Source organism: Dipodomys merriami, unplaced genomic scaffold (genome assembly GCF_024711535.1).
Source record: "Dipodomys merriami isolate MVZ:Mamm:240054 unplaced genomic scaffold, mDipMer1.0.p SCAF_1, whole genome shotgun sequence".
Taxonomy (NCBI): Eukaryota; Metazoa; Chordata; class Mammalia; order Rodentia; family Heteromyidae; genus Dipodomys; species Dipodomys merriami.
In genome coordinates this window covers 30,857,260-30,878,647 of record NW_027202270.1, presented here as the reverse complement: position 1 = coordinate 30,878,647, position 21,388 = coordinate 30,857,260, and the positions used below count along the sequence as shown (strand labels likewise).

The following is a 21,388-nucleotide window of genomic DNA, read 5'->3' as shown; positions in this document are numbered from 1 at the left end:
TATTTCATTACATAATATATACTATAAATAAAGATGTGATATATATACATATATAAATAAAGATGTGTGTATCTATACATACATCTTTGCCCATACAAACACACACACACACACACACACACACACACACACATCTTTATCTATTCTTCTGTTGTTAAGCATCTTAGATGATGTCAACTTTTAGCTATTTGTGAACAATGCTACAATAATGCTGGTATTATTTTTCTTTGGAGATACACTTAATAGGGTATGGTAGGGTCATAAGGAAGGCCTATTTTTAGTCTTTTGAGGAATCTCAATACTGATTTCTATAGTGGTTACACTAGTTTATATTCACACCAACAACTCCTCCTTCAATATCCTCACCTACATTTGTTGTTTTTGTTTTCTTGATAGCTGCCATTCAGACTGGAATGAGATGGAATCTTTGTGTGGTTTTAACTTGCATTTCCTTTATTTTTCTTCATGGATCTATTAGCCATTTGTATTTCTTCCTGGGAGAACTGTCTGTTCAGTTCACTTGCCCATTTAATTGGATTATTTGTTGTCTTGCTGCCTTTCTTTTAATCTTTGTGTAATCTGGATATTAACCCTTTATCTGTTGAATAGCTGGTGAGTATTTTCTCCCATTCACGGTGATAGTTCCTTTTTCTGTGAAGAAACTCTTTATTTTATACAGTCCTATTTGTCAATCATTGCTTTCAATGGGTGCATTTTTAAAAGAAATGTATTGGTGTAATTTTCCTAGTGTTGGTCTACCACCAAATCTTGATTTATTTTTATTTTTATTTTTGCTGGTCCAACAGCTTGAACTCTGGGCCTGGGCACTGACTCTGAGCTTCTATTTTGTGGTCAAGGCTAGGGCTCTACCACTTTGAGCAACAACACCATTTCTGGTTTTCTGGTGGTTAATTGAAGATAAGAATCTCATGAACTTTCCTGAGTGGGCTGGCTTTAAACCTCGACCCTCAGATCTCAGCCTCGTGAGTAGCTAGGATTACAGACACGTGCCACCAATACCCAGCATGATGAAAGATATTTAAAAAGCAAAGAAAGACCAAAAAAAAAAATTCCAGATTAAAGGAGACACCTGTCATGTCAACTAAGTGCACTAGATTGGATCTTACAGGTAAAGGAGCTATGAAAGAGTGAAATTTAAACATCTGCTATTGGATTGATGTTTAATTTCTTGATTTTTAAAATAATTATTATTTGTTATAGAAGAGAATGCTTTTGTTCTTAGCAAATACCTAAAAGTATTTAGGAGTCACAAGTTGCTCTCTGATACTTCAAGGAAGATAGATAGATAGATAGATAGATAGATAGATAGATAGATAGATAGATAGATAGATAGATAGATAGGATGGAGGGATGGACTGATAAGTAGATGATAGATTACAGATGGATGGGTAGATGGATGGATGGATAAACTAAAATGGAAGTGAAACATCTTTGGCAATGGAGTATCTGTTGGAAGGATATAAGAGTTACTTTTTTGTAAGTTTAAAATTACTTCAGACCTGGAGATGTAGCTAGGAAATAGAGCACTTGCCTAGCATGTTTGAGGCTCCGTGTTTTATCACCAGCACTAAAAAAGAAAATTGTTCCAAAATATGATTTGCAGTCTGGGAACTCAGTGGTAGAACTCTTGCCTACATATACACACAGTGAGTTACTTTACTAATATAGAAGCTGTTTTTTTTTATTAAATTCATTAAATACAAATAAAATTGAAGCTGTTCATGAGTTCTTTTTTTTTTCTTTTTTTTGGGGGGGGAGGTCTGGTCATTGGGCCTGAACTCTGGGCCTGGGCACTGTCCCTCAGCTCTTCAGCTCAAGGCTAGCGCTCTACCACTTGAGCCACAGCGCCACTTCCAGCTTTTTTCTTTTTGCTTATGTGGTGCTGAGGAATCAAACCCAGGGCTTTGAGCATGCAAGGCAAGCGCTCTACCACTGAGCCACCTTCCCAGCCCTGTTCATGAGTTCTTTATGCACCATAGATCTTACTTTTGGAGTAGCTTTCCATTTTTCTGAGGTTAGAATTTTTCTTAGTGTGGGCCTGTTGGTGGCCTACTTGGCTTTAGTTTATGTGAAGATTAACTCTCATTGTTGGAAGGCAATTCTTCTGGGATGTAATTCTAGACTGACAGTTGTTTTCTCTCAAAATTTTGAAGATAGAATTAATTCCCAATTTTGAAGATACAATTGTCTGCCATGGTTGCTGTCGAAAGTTCACTTTTAGCTTTAGAGCCTTCCTTATGCAAGTGAGCTCTCATTTTCTCTGCATGTTAAGAATTCTTTCTTTTCCCTTCTTACTATGCAGTCTTCACTATGATGAGGCTATTGTGGAATTTTGATCAGTCTAGAATGCTTCTTCAATTTAGGAATTCATGCCTTTCATCAGCAACTTTAAAAAAATTTGGCTGTATTCCATTGTCTCTATTTCTGTCTTTCTAGAGCTCTAAAGAACAAAATTATTGAACTGTAGTCTAGTAGTCCTATCTTTTATTCTCTCTTTCATACATTCCATCTCCTGCACCTTCTGTGCTGCATACTGGGTAATTTCCTCAACTCCTCTACCAGCTCTTTAAGTCTCCCTGAAAACATGTAACTCATACCCTTTTTTACTGCATACACGAAAATGAACATTATACCATTGATTAGTATTCCCTGAATTTTACCATGAATAAGGATGCCACTTATAAAAATTCAACTACACATTTTATTGCCATTATTCAAATTCATACCATCATTATTGCCTAATAACACTAAAAAAGTAATGTAGAAGTAGAACAATAGGCATCTTCCAGCGAGTTTACTACATTTGTTCACTCTCAAAGTAATTGCTAGAATGTGGATGTTTACATTGAAATCTCTTCTCCCTCATTTTTTCTTTTCAGAGTCTTAAAAGAGGCAGTGAGTAGAGAGATTTCCAACTGAAAAAGAATAAAAAAAGTGAAAACAATTCCTATTCTGCTAGGTTGTGTAACCCAATAGGAGGGTTGCTGAATGCCTTTTTAGGAGATAGATGACAGCAAGTAAGCTTCAGCTAAGTATTAGTGCCTTTGTGTTAAAGAAAGCAATTATAGCCTGCCAGGCAAGGGCCTCTCATTGACAATGAGGCCTGGTGGTGCAGTGTCAGTAGGGGGCCAGAGCAAAGGAGCCTGGTCCTGGTTAATTATGAGAAAAGCAAAATTAGGCCATATTGATTATTTCAGTGCAAGTCATCAATGTTCTCTCGGCTCCCCACATTTCCTCTTTTTTCTCTTTGTCCTTTCCAGACTTTAAAGGAGTCCATTAAAGACTTTAGAGAGGAAAATTCTCCATGTTGGTGGTGATGTTTTCCTTTTCTGTGTTATGCTAAAATATAATGGCATGAAGTGTACCAAGCTTAGTCATTTTCAAGTATATAATTCAGTGGTACTTTGTACAACCCAAATGTGTATATGAGCTGCACCATTGTCCATCCACCGAACCCTTCATCACCTGAAAGTGAAGCTGTAGCTAATAAACAGTCCTTCTCCACCCCTCCCCAAAGCACCTCTTAGGCACTGTTCTACTTTTTATTGTCTTAACTTCCATCTGTCTGTCTCTATGGTTGTCCTAGTAGCTCGTGTAGATGGATTACTTCATTTAGCATAATGTTTTAAGGGCTCAGTCTTATATATTGGGCCTTGAAGAATTTATTTTAGAACAGATGTCAGGCAGCTGCTGGTTTAGAGACTATAGAAAGTTGTCTCTGTCTAATTGTTTACTATCAGGCTTCTCTATATAAATGTTCGGATGTAAAATGTGGTCTAGGGGAAGCAAATGGAAATGTTCTGTCACTGCCATATAGTATGCAATTCTGAATTAACTTCAATGGCAAAAAAAAAATTCTGATTCGGATTCATTTCTACCACCACAATTTTCATGTGCTCCTTGCACCTCTGAGAAACTTAAAACCCCTGCAATGTCACCCTCCTTACTAGCCATTGCCTAAGGATTTTGTCTTATGGAAGAATTTGTTCATGTTTAGAATAGAGGGAAGTTAGCAAGATAACCAGAAAAAAGTAGACCACAAGTAAGCTGTTTCCTCTGACTTGACGAAAGGACCACATTTGGGGCAATAAAATGACCCAGTACAACCATTCCTTCTGGAAGAATTTGCTGTTTGATGCCTCTTGGTCCTTTTTTCCCCTTCGTGTGAAGTTTCCCTTTATCTACATGGGCTGCCCCAAGGGCGTCTCCACAGACCAGAAATCCACTGAGAAGGGAAGGATACAGAAGGTAGGAAGAGCCAGGGGAATGAAGACTTAAGAACAAAACAGCAGAATAAAAGGAAATAGGAGCCGATTCCCTGTCTGGACCTGAATGTTCAGAATATTTATAATATTTGCTTAAGGCCAGCATGGAGTGGGCAAAACAGAGTAGGCCGCATGACTTGTATTCTTAAGTTTAAGAAGTAAATAAAAACTAAAACAGCTTTGAGAAGCAAATGTAGAAGCAGAAAAATGTATAGTTTTCAAATAATAATGGTTACTTATAGTAACCATGTACTTATAGTAACCATGGTACTCTATAGTACTCATTGGCACCCAATGAGTTTTTTACTTATGGATGTTGGAATTTTGTCTGTCCTGTAAGAGTTCTATAAGCATAGACACACACTATGCACACATATATATTCACACACATGTATATATGAATAACCTTATATTCTAGATTTGTTAGACAAAGGAAGTTTAATACTTGAGAGTGTGGCTCAAGTGGTAGAGCACTAGCCTAGCAAGAGCAACATCCTGGGTTCAATCTCTAATACATGCCAAAAAAAAAAATTTTTTTTAAATCTGTAAGTGAAAATGTAGTTCAAATAGTGGAACACCAGCCTTGAGTGAAAAAGCCAAGCAAAAAGAGTACAAGCCCCAGTACTCTCCCCCTAATCTGTTTCTTGCTATATAATTAATGAAAGTAAATTAAATAGAAAGTGTTTATAGTTAGATGGAAAAACACTTATCATATGTAATAAACATAAGTAATGTTTAAAAAACTATATTATAAATGAACTTGATAATACATCTTTAAGTATGATCACCTGTAATGAAATGTTTCACTAACTGTCCTTCTTTTATTATGCCATAAAAGAATGGCAAAATGATGAAGTCTGCAAAATTATACATTATGCTGAACACATAAAACTAATTTTTAAAAAAACTAAGAATATTGAACTGCAGGGATAATTTCTGCCATCAGTCATCTGATGTATTTGTAGTACACATATGACATAAAAATATGCATGCATTGTTAACAAAATACTTCTCATTCCTTCCTGCCCCTCAGGAATTATCCTCCAGTTTGACCAGATATTTTTCTCTGTTTAATCTACTTTAAGTTGCACATTTCCTGCTAAGTTGGGGTACATTTTATAATTATCAGCAGCCTACAGTGAAAGCAGGCAGCCAAGCTGCAGTTGGAACTAGAGCATGGTTGCACAAGTGTGAACATCAAAAGAGCCAGCATCAAAACTTGCAGAGTGGGTGTCAGTGACTTGGAAGAAAACCCTGCAAGCAAGAGAGTTTTTTTTTTTTTGTCCTTTTATACCCCTATGAACCAAATGGCTATGGAGGAGTGAATCGGACATGTTTAGCAACATTCTTTAAACAGGAGTCAAAAGTAAGCTAACTATGTAATTGCAAAAGCCACTTTAGAAGCCCAGCTCTATGACTCTTGGTTCTTTTATGATTTATTTTAAGAAATGCTGTATCACCAACCTTTTAATACAGAGGATGACAGTGTGGGTAAACACAGACATCAAAGAGTCTCAATCAAGTTTTGAGTACCAAAAGTAAAATGTTGGAATATTGAAGCCAATTTATTTTATTTGATATTCCTTTTATTTTACATGTAATAGTATGATAAAAATCTATAATTGAGTTTATAACAGCTCTTTTAATAAGTTAAAAAAAAAACACTGATCCTGTCATAATTTAACTTGCCATGTGTGGGAGGAAGGGGACTGAAAAAATTTTTCTTCTTTCTTTCCTTTCTTTCTTCTTTCTCTCCTTCCCTTCCTCTTTTCTTTGTTCTTTCTTTCCTTTCCTTCTTCCTTCCTTTCTTCCTTCTCACCTTCCTTCCTATTCTTTCTCTTCCTTCCTTCCCTTCTTCCTTCCTTTTCTCTCTTTCTTTCTCTTCCTTTCTCTCTCCCTCCTTCCTTCCTGCCTTCCTAGAACTTCCCTCCTTCCTTCCCACACTCTATCTCTGTTTCTGTCTGTTTCTTTCTCTATATCTCTCTCTCTTGCTTGCTTGCTTTCAACAGGGTCTCACTATAGAGCCAAGCCAGTCTTGAATTGGTGATTCCTTTGCCTTAGCTGCTGGAAGGCTGGGATTATAGGTATATGACACATCAACCAGATTTTTTTTTATAGTAAGTACACATTAGACTGAAAGGATATGCAAAGTGCATACTCCCCTCTCTCTCCTAAAATGGAGAGCTAGGAAGCTTGAATGACCTGAAAGTTTTGATAACTAAAGTGTGCTCCCAACTCTGGTTTTGTTCATTTTAACAAAAATCTTGAAATTGTTCTTTTGTTTGACAAAGGATTTTTTTTGCCCAAGATTTTCAAAAGCAGGTAGCTCTTATTTTACTGACCCCAGAATATTTCTTAGAAGGAGACACCCTAATTGTTCAGTTTGAAGTATCTGGCTGCCTTGACAACTCTTATTTCCTCTGCTAGGGGTGCAGGCTGCATCTTTATTGAAATGTTGCAGGGTCAACCTTTGTTTCCTGGGGTTTCCAACATCCTTGAACAGCTGGAGAAGATCTGGGAGGTAAGAGAAAAACTTCCATCTACATTTCACACTTTGAACCCAAATTGTCTTAGAGACAAATGAAGCGGTCCATCTGCTTTGAGATCCTGAACTATATATTAAGGTTGTAGAAACCGAGGTTGGCCACAGGAGAACTAAGTACCTTAGCTCTTAGTAGTTAGGAAAACCTTTGCTGTGCCAACGCAGCCTAGGAAGCTACCCACTGATAACCACCCAGGCTGCTGTTTTCTATCATTATTGTCTCAACTTCCTGGGGCAGTCTCTTCCAGTCCCACCTGCCTTATCACCCTCAACTCTAATTCAACCATATAGTTGGCCCTGGATCCTTCCCAACTGAAGATAAAACACCAAGTGTACCTTGAACTCTGCGGAGACAGAGACTTCTCATGTTAGTGTAAAAGAAGTAATTACCACACTCATCCACATGCTCTTTCAAGTGCACAGTTCATCTCACAAGGTGCTTGCACATTGTAACACATTACATCCAGCACCTTTGCATTACCTCAACCATTAAACACTAGCTTCCACGCACCATGTCCCTTCAGTCCCTAGGACGCAGCTACTTTTTTATCTGTATGAATTTGCTTATTCTAGGTACTCCTGTCCATGGAATCACATGAAACTTGTCTTTTTGTCCCAGCCATCATAGAATAGAAAGAATAGACTAGATGTTTCCTGGAACAATGCCACTCGAGTTATTAGTTCAAGTTGTAAGCTAACACTGGTGACCAGCCCTGGCCCCTTGAAGAATGAACTATGTGATTTAGTAAGTAAAACATGTCAGATTTGGAGCTGGACATAAACTTCTAAAAAAAAAAAAAAGAGTGAATCTGTCTTAACAAATCAGTCCAACAAGTCCTACCAGGAAATCATGTTGTGTCTATCACACTTCAGTAAACCCAAGTGGTTTTATTGTTAATATTCATGACAGCTCATCTCAAATTAAACATAAGTAAACAGATGAGAAATAACACTGGTCTGGTGTCAGAACTCATGGGTTTTGAACACAGTTCTGGTAAACCAAGACTATAGCCAACCTTCTAAGGTCTCAGAGTCTTAAATTGTGTTTGATTCTCTCATTCTATGAAGTTGTGAGTTTTTTAAACAAAATACAAAAAAAGAACATTCTGGCTTCAGTCTTTTTAAATCTTGTCCTCTGTTTATTAGGTTTATTTCCCTTAGTTATTTCTCAAGTTTCAACCTGTGCTTCAAGGAGATAGTTCTAGATTACTTAGCTAAGCATTTTGGGTGCTAGGAGGTCAGATTCATTAAGTCATATTTTCTTTTTTTTTTTTTAATTTTTTTATTGTAAAGATACTATACAGAGGGTTACAGTTACATGAGTGGGGTAATGAGTACACTTCCTCTTGAACATTGTTACCCCCTCCATTGTTTTCCCCCTACCATCCCCTCCCTCCCTCCCTTCCCCAAGGTTCTTTTTTTTTTTTTTTTGATTGTGATTAAGTGATTACTTAATTTCCGGAAATTCACAGTATTGTGGAATAATGATGCTCATTTAAAGTCACAAGTTCATTCTAACTTTCCTGGAGCAAATTGTCTATCACAGTCTGTAATATATAACGGTGCTCATATGTTATATACCATATATGTGATCAGCAGCATGGGGATATTTGGTAGTGGTTCAACCAGATGAGTAGGAGTTCTTTGTTTCTTAAGTCCTGTTAGTTTTGTCATATCACCTAACATTTTGGATTTATCATCCACTTATCAGGGAGACTATGTACTGTTTGTCTCTTCGTTCTTGGCTTACCTCGCTCAACATGATTCCTTCTAGCTCCATCCATTTCCCTGCAAATGCCATTATTTTGTCATTTCTAAAAGTCATATTTTCTTATACTTCTGTCTAGCAGTTTTGTTCCAGCATCTGTAGTTCTGGGGAAACCATGAGGAAAATCACCACATTGAATACCATTATTGTTGTTTACACCACTGCATCTCAATTAGATTAGACTTATTTTTTCCTACTACAGTGCCTGGCTGAAAATAAGTGCTAAATAACAACAACAACAACAACACAATAATAATAATATATTTCACTTTGATCTCCACATGTAAATATGATCAAAATTGTTAGGTTTTTAAAAAGAGGTAGCTGAGTAAGAACTGCAGCACGCACGTGGTATTCAGGTAAGGGGTAGGTTTATTCAGTAGACCTGCTGGGACCAGGCAAGGTTGGCACTGCACGTGGCTGGGAAAGGCCTAGGAAAGAGAGAGAGCTGGGAAAGCAAGGAAAGAGAGAGGAAAGAGCTAGAAAAGATCAGAGAGAGCAGAGAGAGCTAGAAAAGAGCAGCGAGAGAGCATCTGGGCCTATGCTAGGCTTTATCTAGGGTATGGGCAGAGAAGGGTGTGGCCACATCAAATTCAGATGTGGCCTCAGTGGATGCAGATGTGACCTCTTCCAGGTGTCCCAGTTGCCTAGGTAACGCAGGTATTGGGTGGAGACTTTGCTGCTCAGGAGGGTGGAGTCTGCTGGCCATCCAGGAGCGGACCTTACAAAAATTTGGGCCAGGTGGGAAGTGCATGAGGAAAGAAACAGCTAAGAAGGGACTATAGAACTTTGGATTCATTTGTCATTTTTTTCTGGTGCTAGTCCTGGGACTTGAACTTAGGGCTAGGATAGTATCCTTGAGCTTTTGTGTTCAAGGCTAAGCTCCACTTTTGGCTGTGTGTGTGTGTGTGTGTGTGTGTGTGTGCGCGCGCATGTGTATGTTTAATTGCAGGTAAGAGTCTCACAAACCTTATTTTCTGGTCTGGTTTTAAATAGTGGTTCTCAGATCTCAGCTTCCTGAGTAGCTAAAATGACAGGTGTAAGCAATCAGTGCCCAGCTCAATGTATAATCTTCATAGGAAATAATTTTTCAACCCAGCCAAACACATATAAATAAGGTTATAGCAAAAATGCCATAGGAAAAAACATTTCATGTGATGTTTTACAAAAGCATTAACATTGGGCTGGAGGTGTGGTTCAAGTAATAGAATTCCAGCAGTGACCAACAAACCACTGACATTACATTTGATGACCTTGACATTTCTTTAGGAAGTATATCCATATGGACTGATTTCTTTATTTAGCAATTGACAAATGTATACATATTTATCATGACGTGGGTTTCTAAATTTAAATTAACTATTCATTCATTTTTGTAGTACTGGGGTTGGACCCTCTGGCCTCATATATGCCTCATGTACTGCTATTCCACTGAGCTATTTTCTAGCACCAACAAATGTTTTAAATAAACATTGTGGATTTGGCCAAGCCAAGCCAATTAATATATACATCACTTCACATACTTATCTGCCCTTACCCATAAGACATCTTAAAATCTACTCAGCAATTTTCAATAATGCAATACATAATCATCACCTTGTTGTTCAACAGGTCTCTTGAACTTATTTCTCCTATCTCCCTGAAATTTTGTATCCTTCAACCAACATTTCCCCAGTTCCCCTTTCCTTTAGTCTGGGGTAACCACTATTATACTTCAGTGAGTTCAGCTTCTTTAGGCTGTACCTGTGAGGTCATAAAGTATTCATTGCTTCTGTGTCTGGCTTATTTTATTTTACATAATGTCTTAACGGTGTTCTCCATATTGCCACAAATGACAAGATTCCCTTTTAAGCCTGGATGCTATACCATTATGGATAATGTGCCACATTATTTTTATGTTGATGGATACTTGTTAGTTCCATATCTTGTGACTAATGCTGCAATAAATGCAAGATTATAAATGTCCCCTCTATGTCCTCACTTCATGTTTTTGGGTGTATACTCAGTAGTGGGATTTCTAGGTTATAGGGTTGTTTCATTTTGAAAGAACTTACGTACTTCCTTAATCACTGTTTGTTTGTTTGTTTGTCTGAGACCAGGACTCAAACTTGTTATCTGACACTTTGACTTATTGGCTGGCACTCTACCACCTGAGCCATGCCTCTAACCCCACAGGTTGGTTTCTCTTTTTTTTTTTCTTTCTCTTTTGTTTATTACTTAGAGAGTTAGTTCATTATTTTTGTGTGGGCTGGTCGTGGGCCTGAAATCAGAGCTAGGTGCTGTCCCTGGGCTTTTTTGTACAAAGTTAATGCCCCACTTGAGCCACAGCTTCATTTCTGGCTTTTGGATGCTTATTTGGAAATAAGAGTCTTATAGACTTTCCTATTCTAGCTGGCTTTAAATTGTGATCCTTGGATCTCATCCTCATGAGTAGCTAAGATTACAGGCATGAGCCACTGGCACTCAGACTTTTTCTTTTAATGGCTTTTCTAACATACATTTTCACCAACAGTACAAAATTACATTTCATCTTTTTTATTGTGATCATTCCAATGGGAAAGAGTTGATATTTCTGTGCTGTTAATTATAACTAATTGTTGTTCTAACCTACAATTCTCTGATAGTATTGATTTTAAACATTTTTTCATTTGCATATCTTCTTTTGAGAAATTTGTATTGAAGTCCATGTGATTTATTTTCTTCCTATACAGTTCTTTAGAGTTTCTTACAAATTTTGGATATGAATTTCTTATCAGATTCATAGTTTGGAAATATTCCATAGGTTGTCTCCATACTCTACTATTTTTTTTTGTATAAAATCTTTTTAGTTTTATGCAGTCCCGTTTGTCTATGTTCACTTTTGTTGCCTGTGAACTAAACTAGAAAATTAAGCAGATTACAAATCATTCCTGAGTTTGAGTTTTACTAAATGTGGTCTACACAGATAAAAATATGAAATTTATTTTGAGGTCTCATGGCACTTCATGCAGGAATTGCTTCTTTGAAATAAATAAGTCTATTCTAAATTTTCCAACATCTAACCACAGTTAGTGAGGTTTGCACTTTGAGACTCATGTTTGCTAGGCAGATGTTCTACCACTTGAGCCACTTCCCCTTGAGTATTTGATCATCTATCTCCTCTGTGTGCACTCATACATGTATTTATATCTATGTAATAGGTATCTATGTAATAGATAATAGATTTGTGGCCAATTTTTAAAATGTAAATTTGCAGTTAACTGGGTTTTTTTGGTCAAATAATTTTGGACTCAGTTCAAAACTGAGAATAAACTATTCCAATTTTAAATCTATCAGTCCAAATGCCATTAGTTTCCATTTCAGCAAAGGCAGTGGACAGCTTCTATAGCCACTATGGTCTAAGATACAGAACTCACTAGCTGTTCTGAAAGAGTCCTCATGGGATTAAATCAACAATGTTTGGTCTTCAGTTTCTTAGAAAGGGAAGGGAAGCTTTAGTAGTAATTGTCTGAAGTGAAAAAGAATTCTATAACTTCCAAATGGAAACTGATCATCAAATTTCCATTAAAAATACATTGAAATTTTGTTTAATTTCTAAAAGCTTAACCTTGAGGCTTTGAGCATAAGACTGTCCCAAAAGTTTAGTATCCATTTTTGTTGGCATTAGTTAAACATAATACAAAGTAACCAACAAGTTTGATAACTTTCACCTTAGAGAAAATATACTTATTTCCTTTATTTTTTCATTATTTTGTTTCTCTTTCCATTGGGATTTGCCAACCAACAAATGAATGGGTAGCCATGCCTCACACTCACCCATTCACAAATACATCTGTGCAAATACATAAGATGGTAGCTTGAGAAAGCAGAATGAGCTGTGCTCTCCTACAAAAGAAGAATTAGTCCCGTTGGTTTTTCAAAGTGGATTCCTAGTTTGTCAGAGTTCCCTCTGGCTCAGGGTGGTCAATAGGAAAAGCCTATAATCCTCTCAGTGACTTTCCAGTTTGTTTAGAGAATGGATCAAAGCAAGAAGATTTTACTGGGTGGTATGATTTTATTATTATATGTGACAAAAATAGCACTTTAATGTCTTTTGTTTGTGGACAAGCTTCATGGGCTTCCAGAAGCATATTTCTCAGCCAGAGTCCTAGGCAGCAAATGGATCGATTTAAGATCCTAGATTCCTCACTGATTATATATTTAGCCATTATTAGGCAATTAACTTCCTACCATAAAACTTGAAACATCTTTGTTCAGCACCGTGCAGAAGCACTATATGGTAGTCATGAAATGAAAGCTATTTGTGCTTTATTTCACAAAACAGACTCCCTGTGTAATTGGTTCCGGGCTTTTATGATTATCTTAAAAGAATAATGCCCCAGTGACAGCTCCATCCAAACTCTGCTTTGGCTTCCTATTTTCAAAGACATTTTTCTTTCCATATAACTTCTTCATGAAAAACTAAGTTTCAATTTGGTCACCAAAAGCATGGGTCAATGGGGGTTGCCATTACAATCCACCAGTGAAACATCAAATACCATATTCTAAGGTGCTAAGCACAGAGAAAACAAAGAGAAGAGATGGAATTTGTAGAAGGGACTAGAGATAAATTTGTAATGATTTTTTTTTTTGCTAGCATTCCACTGCCCAGAGGTCAGTAATCTGAATCCTTTTTAATTTGAGCACACGGAGGAACAGCTGAATGGTCATCCTGAGGTATGATTTAAGCTGTCAAGTGTCTCTACGGTCAATATGCTTGTGGTGACAGGATGTAAGGCCGAAGGGACAGCCACTGCTGCTTTTCTATATCCCTAGCTGCCAACCCTGATCCTCATGGATCCTCACGCATGACAATTTGCAGATGCGAAAGGCTTTCAGCCAGGCTGTGTAATCTGCCTCAAGATAACAAGCCAGTCAGTGAGCATAGGCTCATAGGGATATGCTCGAGATTGTCCAATAAACTAAAGATCAGAAACACTAAAATTTCTTTCTCATGTATATCAGCTGGTGTCTGGTGACACCTTCCTCTGTCCTCCTCCTTCGTTCATCTGCCCTTTTTAATCTTTGTTTCTGCTCCATACCTAGTTTTCTTTCCCTTCCTCATCTTCCTTCATTTTTCTGTGATTTTATACAGGTGTTGGGTGTCCCTACAGAGGATACTTGGCCTGGAGTCTCCAAGCTACCTAACTACAATCCAGGTAATATTGATCCAAGGTTTTGAATATGGTGAAGATCAGCAATGACAAGAGAGCATTGGTTACATAGAGTGTCTATCTTGTATTGTGAACATAACAGCAAAAATGAGATTTCTAGATTCCTGTATTTCCTGACTCACCCTTTTATGAGAAAGGTATTAAAATAGTAGTTGAGACTGTGAAACACAAGTAGCAAGCTAAAAAGTCATTTGGAATTATTGTTACCATGAGTTTCACAGCCATTTCTAATACCCAGTAGTTCAAAGGAACAATATGATTTTAAATCCTTGAGTGAGGACATGGTATAGCTTTTTGTTGGTGGTGGTGGTGGTTTGTGGGGCTTGAACTCAGAGCCTAGGCATTGTCTCTGAGTTCTTTTGCTTAAGGCTAACAGTCTACCACTTTGAGAAACAGCTCCACTTCTGGTTTTCTGGTGGTTAATTGGAAATAAATCTCAGGGACTTTCCTGCCTGAGCTGACTTTGAACTGCGAGTCTCAGATCTCAGCCTCCTGAGTAGCTAGGATTATAGGCGTGAGCCACCAGTGCCTGGCATGACCTCACTTTTTGTGCCCCTTGACTATCATTGATTTGACTTGCCAGGTTATTGAACTTACAAAGTACTGGAGGGGCAGGGAGGAAAGCTAAAGAACAGAGAGCAGTTAGAGCCTTGCTAGACCTAGGACAAACCATGTATGATGCCTCTAGATTATACTTATTAAGAATTCATCCATTGCTTCTAGACCCAACACTTGTTCATTTTGTCCTACAAAACTGACTGCATAAGAGTTGGAGGTGTTTGAAATGTCTCTGTCGGTCTGGGAGCATGGTTCAGTTGTAGAGCTCTTGCCTAACAAGTATCAAGCCCTGAATTCAAATGGCAATACCACACATATATTAAAAAAAAAAAAAAAGTGTCACACCTGTAATCCTAATTAACACCAGAAAACCAGAAGTGGAGCTGTAGCTCAATTTGGTAGAGTGCTAGCCTTGAGCAAAAGAGCTCAGAGACAGTGCCCAGGGCCCGAGTTCAAGTCCCATTATCAAAAAGAATAACAAGAAAAAGTCTTATCCATGAAAACAAAAAAGTAGTCATGAAGTCATACCAAGTGATTCAGATTACCCAGAAATCATTTAAAGGATGTTGAATCAGAAGAGAGGAGATAAGCAGTAAGGCAGGGTAAATGACAATATCAAAAAGTAGAGGATCAATTAAAAGCTATATCCAAGCTATACTGCCATTAATAGGATTAATGGGGAGTAGATGTGTACTGAGGAGGACAAGATTAAGATGAATGTGCTTCGTCAGATTTTTCTAGTCTTTATTTTCTTTTCTCATCCATTATTAAATCCAAAACCTTCTCAAGTTGTTGGTATTACAAAGTGTTGAGTTATTACAAACAACTGTATGTGAGTAACATGGTTTCCTGAGAGCAAAATATTAGAGGGAAAGTAAAAAGTGATCAAAGAAGAAAAGATCCCAGGAAGTGCCAGTGGCTCACACCGGTAATCTTAGCTACTCAGGAGGCTGAGATCTGAGGACCAAGGTTTGAAGCCAGGCCAAACAGCGAAGTCAAGGAGCCTCTTATCTCCAATTAATCACCAGAAAACTGGAAATGGCTCTGTGGCTCAAAGTGGTAGAGCATTAGCCTTGGGCAAAAAGGTTCAGGGACAGTACCCAGGCCCTGAGTTCAAGCCCCACAACTAACAAAAAGAAAAAGAAAAAAAAAGAGGAAGAAGAGAACAAAAGGCTAGGCATAGCGGCTCATGTCACTTATATACATAGTAGGCTGAGGCTTGTATATATAGATTTTAAAGCCAGCCTAAGTTACATAGTACGATTGTCAAAGAAGGAGAAATGGGCCAGGCACTGGTGGCTCACGCCTGTAATCCTAGCTACTCAGGAGGCTGAGATCTGAGGATCACCGTTTGAAGCCAGCCTAGGAAGTAAAATCTGTGACACTCTTATCTCTAATTAAGCACACACACACACACACACACAAGTTGGAAGTAGAGTTGTAGCTCAAGTGGTACAGCATTAGCCTTGAGTAAAAAAAAGCTCAGAGACAGTGTCCAAGCCCTGAGTTCAAGCCCCAAGACCATTAGTTAAAGAAAGGAAAGGGGGGGCGGGGAGGATTGTGGGGGGACAGGGGGAGGATGGGAAGGGATGGGAAGGGGAAACAAAGGAGGAGGCTACAATGCTTGATAAGAAATGTACTCATTATCTTGCCCATGTAATTGTAACCCCTCTGTACAGTATTTTCACAATATAAATAAATAAATAAAAGAAAGGAAAGGAAGGAAGAAGGAGAAAACAACAGATATAAGAGGCAGTAATATAACATCTACTACTTTTAAATCCTACATAAAACTAACAACAGACTGGGCTGGGAAGGTGGCTCAGTTGTAGAGTGCTTGCCTTGAAGGCATGAGGCCCTGGGTTCAATTCCTCAGCACATGAGGAATAAACAGAAAAAGCCAGAAGTGGCACTGTGGCTCAAGTGGTAGAGCACTAGCCTTGGGCTGAAGTGCTGAGGGACAGTGCCCAGGCTCAGAGTTCAAGCCCCATGACTGACAAAAAGAAAACAAACAAACTAACTAACAGCAGACTAAAATCCTTTCGACTGTTTTATGAATGATTATATTTTTTGTTCACTTACAATGGTTTACCATTTCTTACTATTTTGCTTGAATTTAACACAATAAGGAAAATGTTGTCCCAGCCAGAGAGCTTAGAACAGTACCTTTTCTGTTTGCTGTGAAATTGAGAGAAAAAGGAAAAGCCTTTTGTGGAGAATGTGGTTCAAAATGCAATAGTCCATCTCCAGTTACCATGGTTTCCAGAACCTGGCTCTCATCTTTCTATCCTGCCTATGCTTTTTCCCCTCCACCCAATTCTCCATCCAGGTAAACATTGGTCCTTTTACTTTCCTCACTTTCCTACCACCTATGGGAACAAAAATTTAGGGTCACAGGAAACATTCTAGATGCTGTAAATATGAAGCTTCCATGATTATCATATGCTGTTTTCCCAAACTTCACCCATTTGGATTTTAAGTAGGTCCTGGCAATCATAGAACATCTTGATGAAAATAACAGAAACTTAGCCGAAATGTTTCCCTGTAACTTCTGTGTGAAATAGGGTAACAAGGCTCCAATAAAATAGAAAATTTCTACATTTTTCATTGTTCTGCCAAGTCCAAGCAATATGCCATTTTTATTTACAAAGAAATTCTCCAGGCTTAGCACCAAGAAGGCTCACATTTTGTGTTATTTTTCTAGTAAGTGTTTAATTCAGAGAAGTCAACTTTTCTAAGCAATTACCTGCTAGGTGCTACACAGGGTGTAGCGCAACACAGAAGGATGTGCTATGTTTGTGGGTCTCTAGAACTTGGGTTTGGACTCTCTACTCTTGTACCCACTCTCCTTGTTACCTGGGTACTCATTTGTGAGTGCGGCTTCCATTGGCTTGGGAAGCTCAAGACTATGGGTGAGGCTAAGCTTATGGAAAGAAGGGAGTTGTAACTTTAGCCACAGCCAAGATGTCTAACCCTGCTGCTGCAAATCTTCAGCGTCTGGCATATCTTGGGCTCAATATCAGACTATATTAATAACGCAAGCCTAAGCACTGTCTTAATGGGTCATCAAGATCTCTTCCAGGAGCCTCCCTTTATATGAATCAGTAAGTCCCTTTTGAGCTTCCCCTACCCCCATTTCAGAGTTGCTGCTGCTGATGCTGCTACACACTTGAACTTTAATCATTTAAGGGGAACAGAAGAGGTGATGGGAGCCAGAAAATTGTCATAGAGGAGAACTATGCTAACACCATTCTGGACAAGATTCCATTCCTGTCCTTCTCATTCCAAGTAGTAATAAAGCTCCCAACTTCACATTCAGCCAGCACAATTAACATTGGACATTGGACATTAATGTAATGTAATTGTACATTTAAAAACTAACATATAATTGTACATATTTATAGAGTACAGTGTCATATTTCAGTCCGTATATGTAATGTGTAATAACCAAATCAGTTAGCATATTATTCCTCTGTGCTGGGAGCATTAGAAATCCTCTCCATTTGCTATTTTGTTGTTTTTGTTTTGGGGATGTTGAGGATTGAACCCAGGGCCTCACATGTGCTAGGCAAGTGCTCATCCACTCAACTATATCCCAGTGATCTAATAGTTATTCTGAAATGTTCAGTTAGTTGTTACCAATTGAAGTTATCCTGCTGAGCTATAGAACATGAGAAATTATTCCTCTTGATACCTTTTTTTTGCAATGCTGAAACTGAATCCAGCATCTTGAATGTCCTAAGAATGCACTCTACCACTCTATACCTCCGCCCAGAAATGAATTATTCCTTCTAACTTCCTCTGTACCCATTAAACATCTTCTTTGACCTGCTCTCCTCCTCACACTTTCCAGATGCTGATAACCACAACTCTCTCCTCTACTTCTAGGAGACCAAGTTTTTTAGCTTTCACACATCAAAATTTGTGTGTATTTCTGTGCCTGATTCACTTCACTGACTTATCCCAGTTCCATCCACATTACTGCAAATGATAGAATTTCATTTTTCTATGACTAAATAGTATTTCTGTGTGTATCATGTTTTCTTTTCGTGTGTGTGTGTGTGTGTGTGTGTGTGTGTGTGTGTGTGTGTGTATGTGTGTGCATATGTATGCGAGTCCTGGGGCTTGAACTCAGGGCCTGAGTGCTGTCCCTGAACTATCATTTGAACTACAGCTCCACTTTGGGCTTTTTTGGTAGTTGATTGGAGATAAGTCTTATGGACCTTCCTGGTTGGGCTGACTTTGGAGCTTCATGAGCAGCTAGGAGTATAGGCATGAGCCACTGATGCCTGGCTGTATCACAGTTCTTCATCTTCTTCTGTTAATGGATATCTAGATGGATTCCATGTCTTAGTTATTGTGGTACTACTATAGACATGTAAGTGCAGATGTCTATATGGTATGCTGGTTTTGTTTCTTTGGCTACATATGCAGTAGTGGGATTGGGGGATCATAGCATAATTCTAGTTTTAGTATTTGGGATTTCTTTTGTTGTTGTTTTGGGTTTCGTTCTGTTCAGGTCCTGGGGCTTGAACCTAGACACTGTCCCTGAGCTCTTTTGCTCAGAGTTAGTACACTACCACTTGAACCACAGGTCCACTTCTAACTTTTTTTTTTTTTTGGTAGTTAATTAGAGGAAAAAAATATCATGGACTTTCTTGCCTAACCTGGCTTTGAACTATAATCCCCAGATCTCACTTTCCTGAGTAGCTAGGATTACAGGCATAAGCCACTTACTCCAGGATTAATCCTAGCTTTTTTGAAGAACCACCCAACTGTTTTCTTTAATGCCTGTGCTAATTTACATCCCCACCAGTATATATGAGACTTCCCCCCTTTCCTCATTCTTGCGAGTACTTATCATTTTTGTCTTTTTTAAAATAAAATCCATTCTAACTACCTAGGTGACAGCTAATTATGGTTTTGATTTGCATTTTTTGATGATTAGTGATACTGAACATTTTTCATGTACTTAGTGGCCATATGTATGCTTTTGGAGAAATGTCTATTCATTTGCCCATCTTAAAAATTGGATTGTTCTGTGCTGTTTAGTTCCTTACATATCTTTATCCAACCAGTTTGAGGAAGCCCCATTGCTCTGGGCGTGGGAAAACTATCAAAGCCCATCAACATCCACTCCACCATTTCTAGGCTTTGTCTAGACTATGTCTGCAAAAACAATACAGGCTCTGTTCCTACAGGTTTTAAAAATCACCCAGTGCTAGCTGGGCACCAGAGGCTCACACATGTAATACTAGTTACTCAGGAGGCTGAGATCTGAGGATAACTCTCTAAAGCCATCCTAGGCAGGAAAGTCCATGAGACTTTTATCTCCAATAAACCACAAAAAATATCTGGAAGTAGAGCTTAAGTGGGAGAGCACTAGTCTTGAGCACGAAAGCTCATAGACAGCTGGTGCTGGTGGCTCACACCTGTAATCCTAGCTACTCAGGAGGCTGAGATCTGAGGATCACAGGTTGAAGCCTGGGCAGGAAAGTCTAAGAGATTCTTATCTCCAAGTCAGTACTTAGAGAATGCTGGTAATGGGGTGATAGAGTGCTAGCCTTGATCAAAAGAAGCTCAGAAGCCAGGCACAGATGGCTCACAGCTATAACCCTAGCTAATCAGGAGGCTGAGATCTGAGGATCAGGGTTCAAAGCCAGCCTGGGCAGGAAAGTCCATGAGACTCTTATCTCCAATAAACCACCAGAAAACTGGAAGTGACACTGTGGCTCATGCGGTAGAGTGCTAGCCTTGAGCTGAAGAGTCAGGGACAGCGTCCAAGCCTGGAGTTCAAGCCCCATGACTGACAAAAAAAAAAAAAAAAAAAAAAGCTCAGCAGAGACAGCACCTAGACCCTGAGTTCACACCCCAGGACACCCCCCCCATCACACCCCACCCCACCCCCACCCCCCAAAAAAAGAAAAAAGAAACAAAAAGAAATCACCCAGTGCTAACTCTACTGTCAGGCTTCTCCCACGCGTTACCAGTTTTCTTGGTGCTCTGCTGAGCAGGCTGCAGGCTTTCTAGCCATCAATGCAGACTTTTGTGTCCGATTAAACCTAGGATGGTGAGAGTGGTGTATCATTTTAAAATCTGTCTCCTTCCTTCCTTCCTTCCTTCCTTCCTTCCTTCCTTCCTTCCTTCCTTCCTTTCTTCCTTCCTTCCCTCCTTTCTTTCCTTCCCCTTCACTCCCCACTTGAAGCAAACTGTCTGAGAACTGTGTCCTCTACTTCAAAGGGCCAGTTGTCTTATTTTGATGTGGGCAGATTGAGAAGTAGGCTTTGAAAAGTAGGCTTTTTTTTGTTTAATCTTTTCTCCTGGGATAGCTTTCAGAGCAATATATCCAAGTGTCAGTGAGGGGTTCTGACGAGCCCAGATTCCCAGACTCTCAGCAGGATCATTCTCTAACCGAAATATAAAAGTGAAATATTAAAAACCCTGGGACGTGAACTCCATCCATAGAGTAGCCAGTGTCTTGCTTGCTTGCACTATGGAGGGGAGGGAGAAAAAAAGCTTGAAAACAGAGGGAAGAGAAAAAAAAAGTGCTTTGAGCATGCGGTTTACAGGTTTAGCAGAGCATAGTAACATACCCTCAAACAAGTGGGTGTTGCTCTGTGACCCCCCAAAATGCTCCTTTGACTTAGTTGCCAGAACACTCCCCTTCCCCCCTCCGAATCACTCCCCCTTTTTACATGCTAACTGAGATGCCTGTGATTGGCTGAACAATAAACTGGTCACACTTGCAAAAGGGCTGCCATCTTTCACACAATTAACCAAGACCCATTAATCAAACCGCCTAGGGACCGGGGCTGTGCTGACCTGCTGAGGTGAGGGAGGGGAAAATTTTGGTGAGCCTTGGTAAACTACCCTAGGAAGCAAGCCGAAAAACCTTGGAGGAGGTTCGACTATTCCGAGAGCTTGAAAAGGTTAAAGTTCTATTTCATGGCCAACTAGGATGGAGTGGGTTCATAGCACAGAAGATCCTAGAAGTTTCGAGCAAACTGACGTTCACCTTGGCTGAGATTTGCTAGGACAGGAA

The 21,388-nt window shown here is 39.0% G+C and overlaps 1 protein-coding gene across 1 annotated transcript in view; it reads left to right on the top strand.

Annotated features, from left to right (window-relative positions):
* The window catches only part of LOC138832559 (cyclin-dependent kinase 15-like), an 86,407-nt gene that overhangs the window by 32,940 nt on the left and 32,079 nt on the right, over nucleotides 1-21,388 (top strand). The window contains exons 9-10 of the mRNA XM_070030798.1: nucleotides 6,714-6,807; nucleotides 13,710-13,773. Of these exons, the coding sequence (XP_069886899.1) occupies nucleotides 6,714-6,807; nucleotides 13,710-13,773 (158 nt within the window). The remainder of the gene's footprint in view (nucleotides 1-6,713; nucleotides 6,808-13,709; nucleotides 13,774-21,388) is intronic.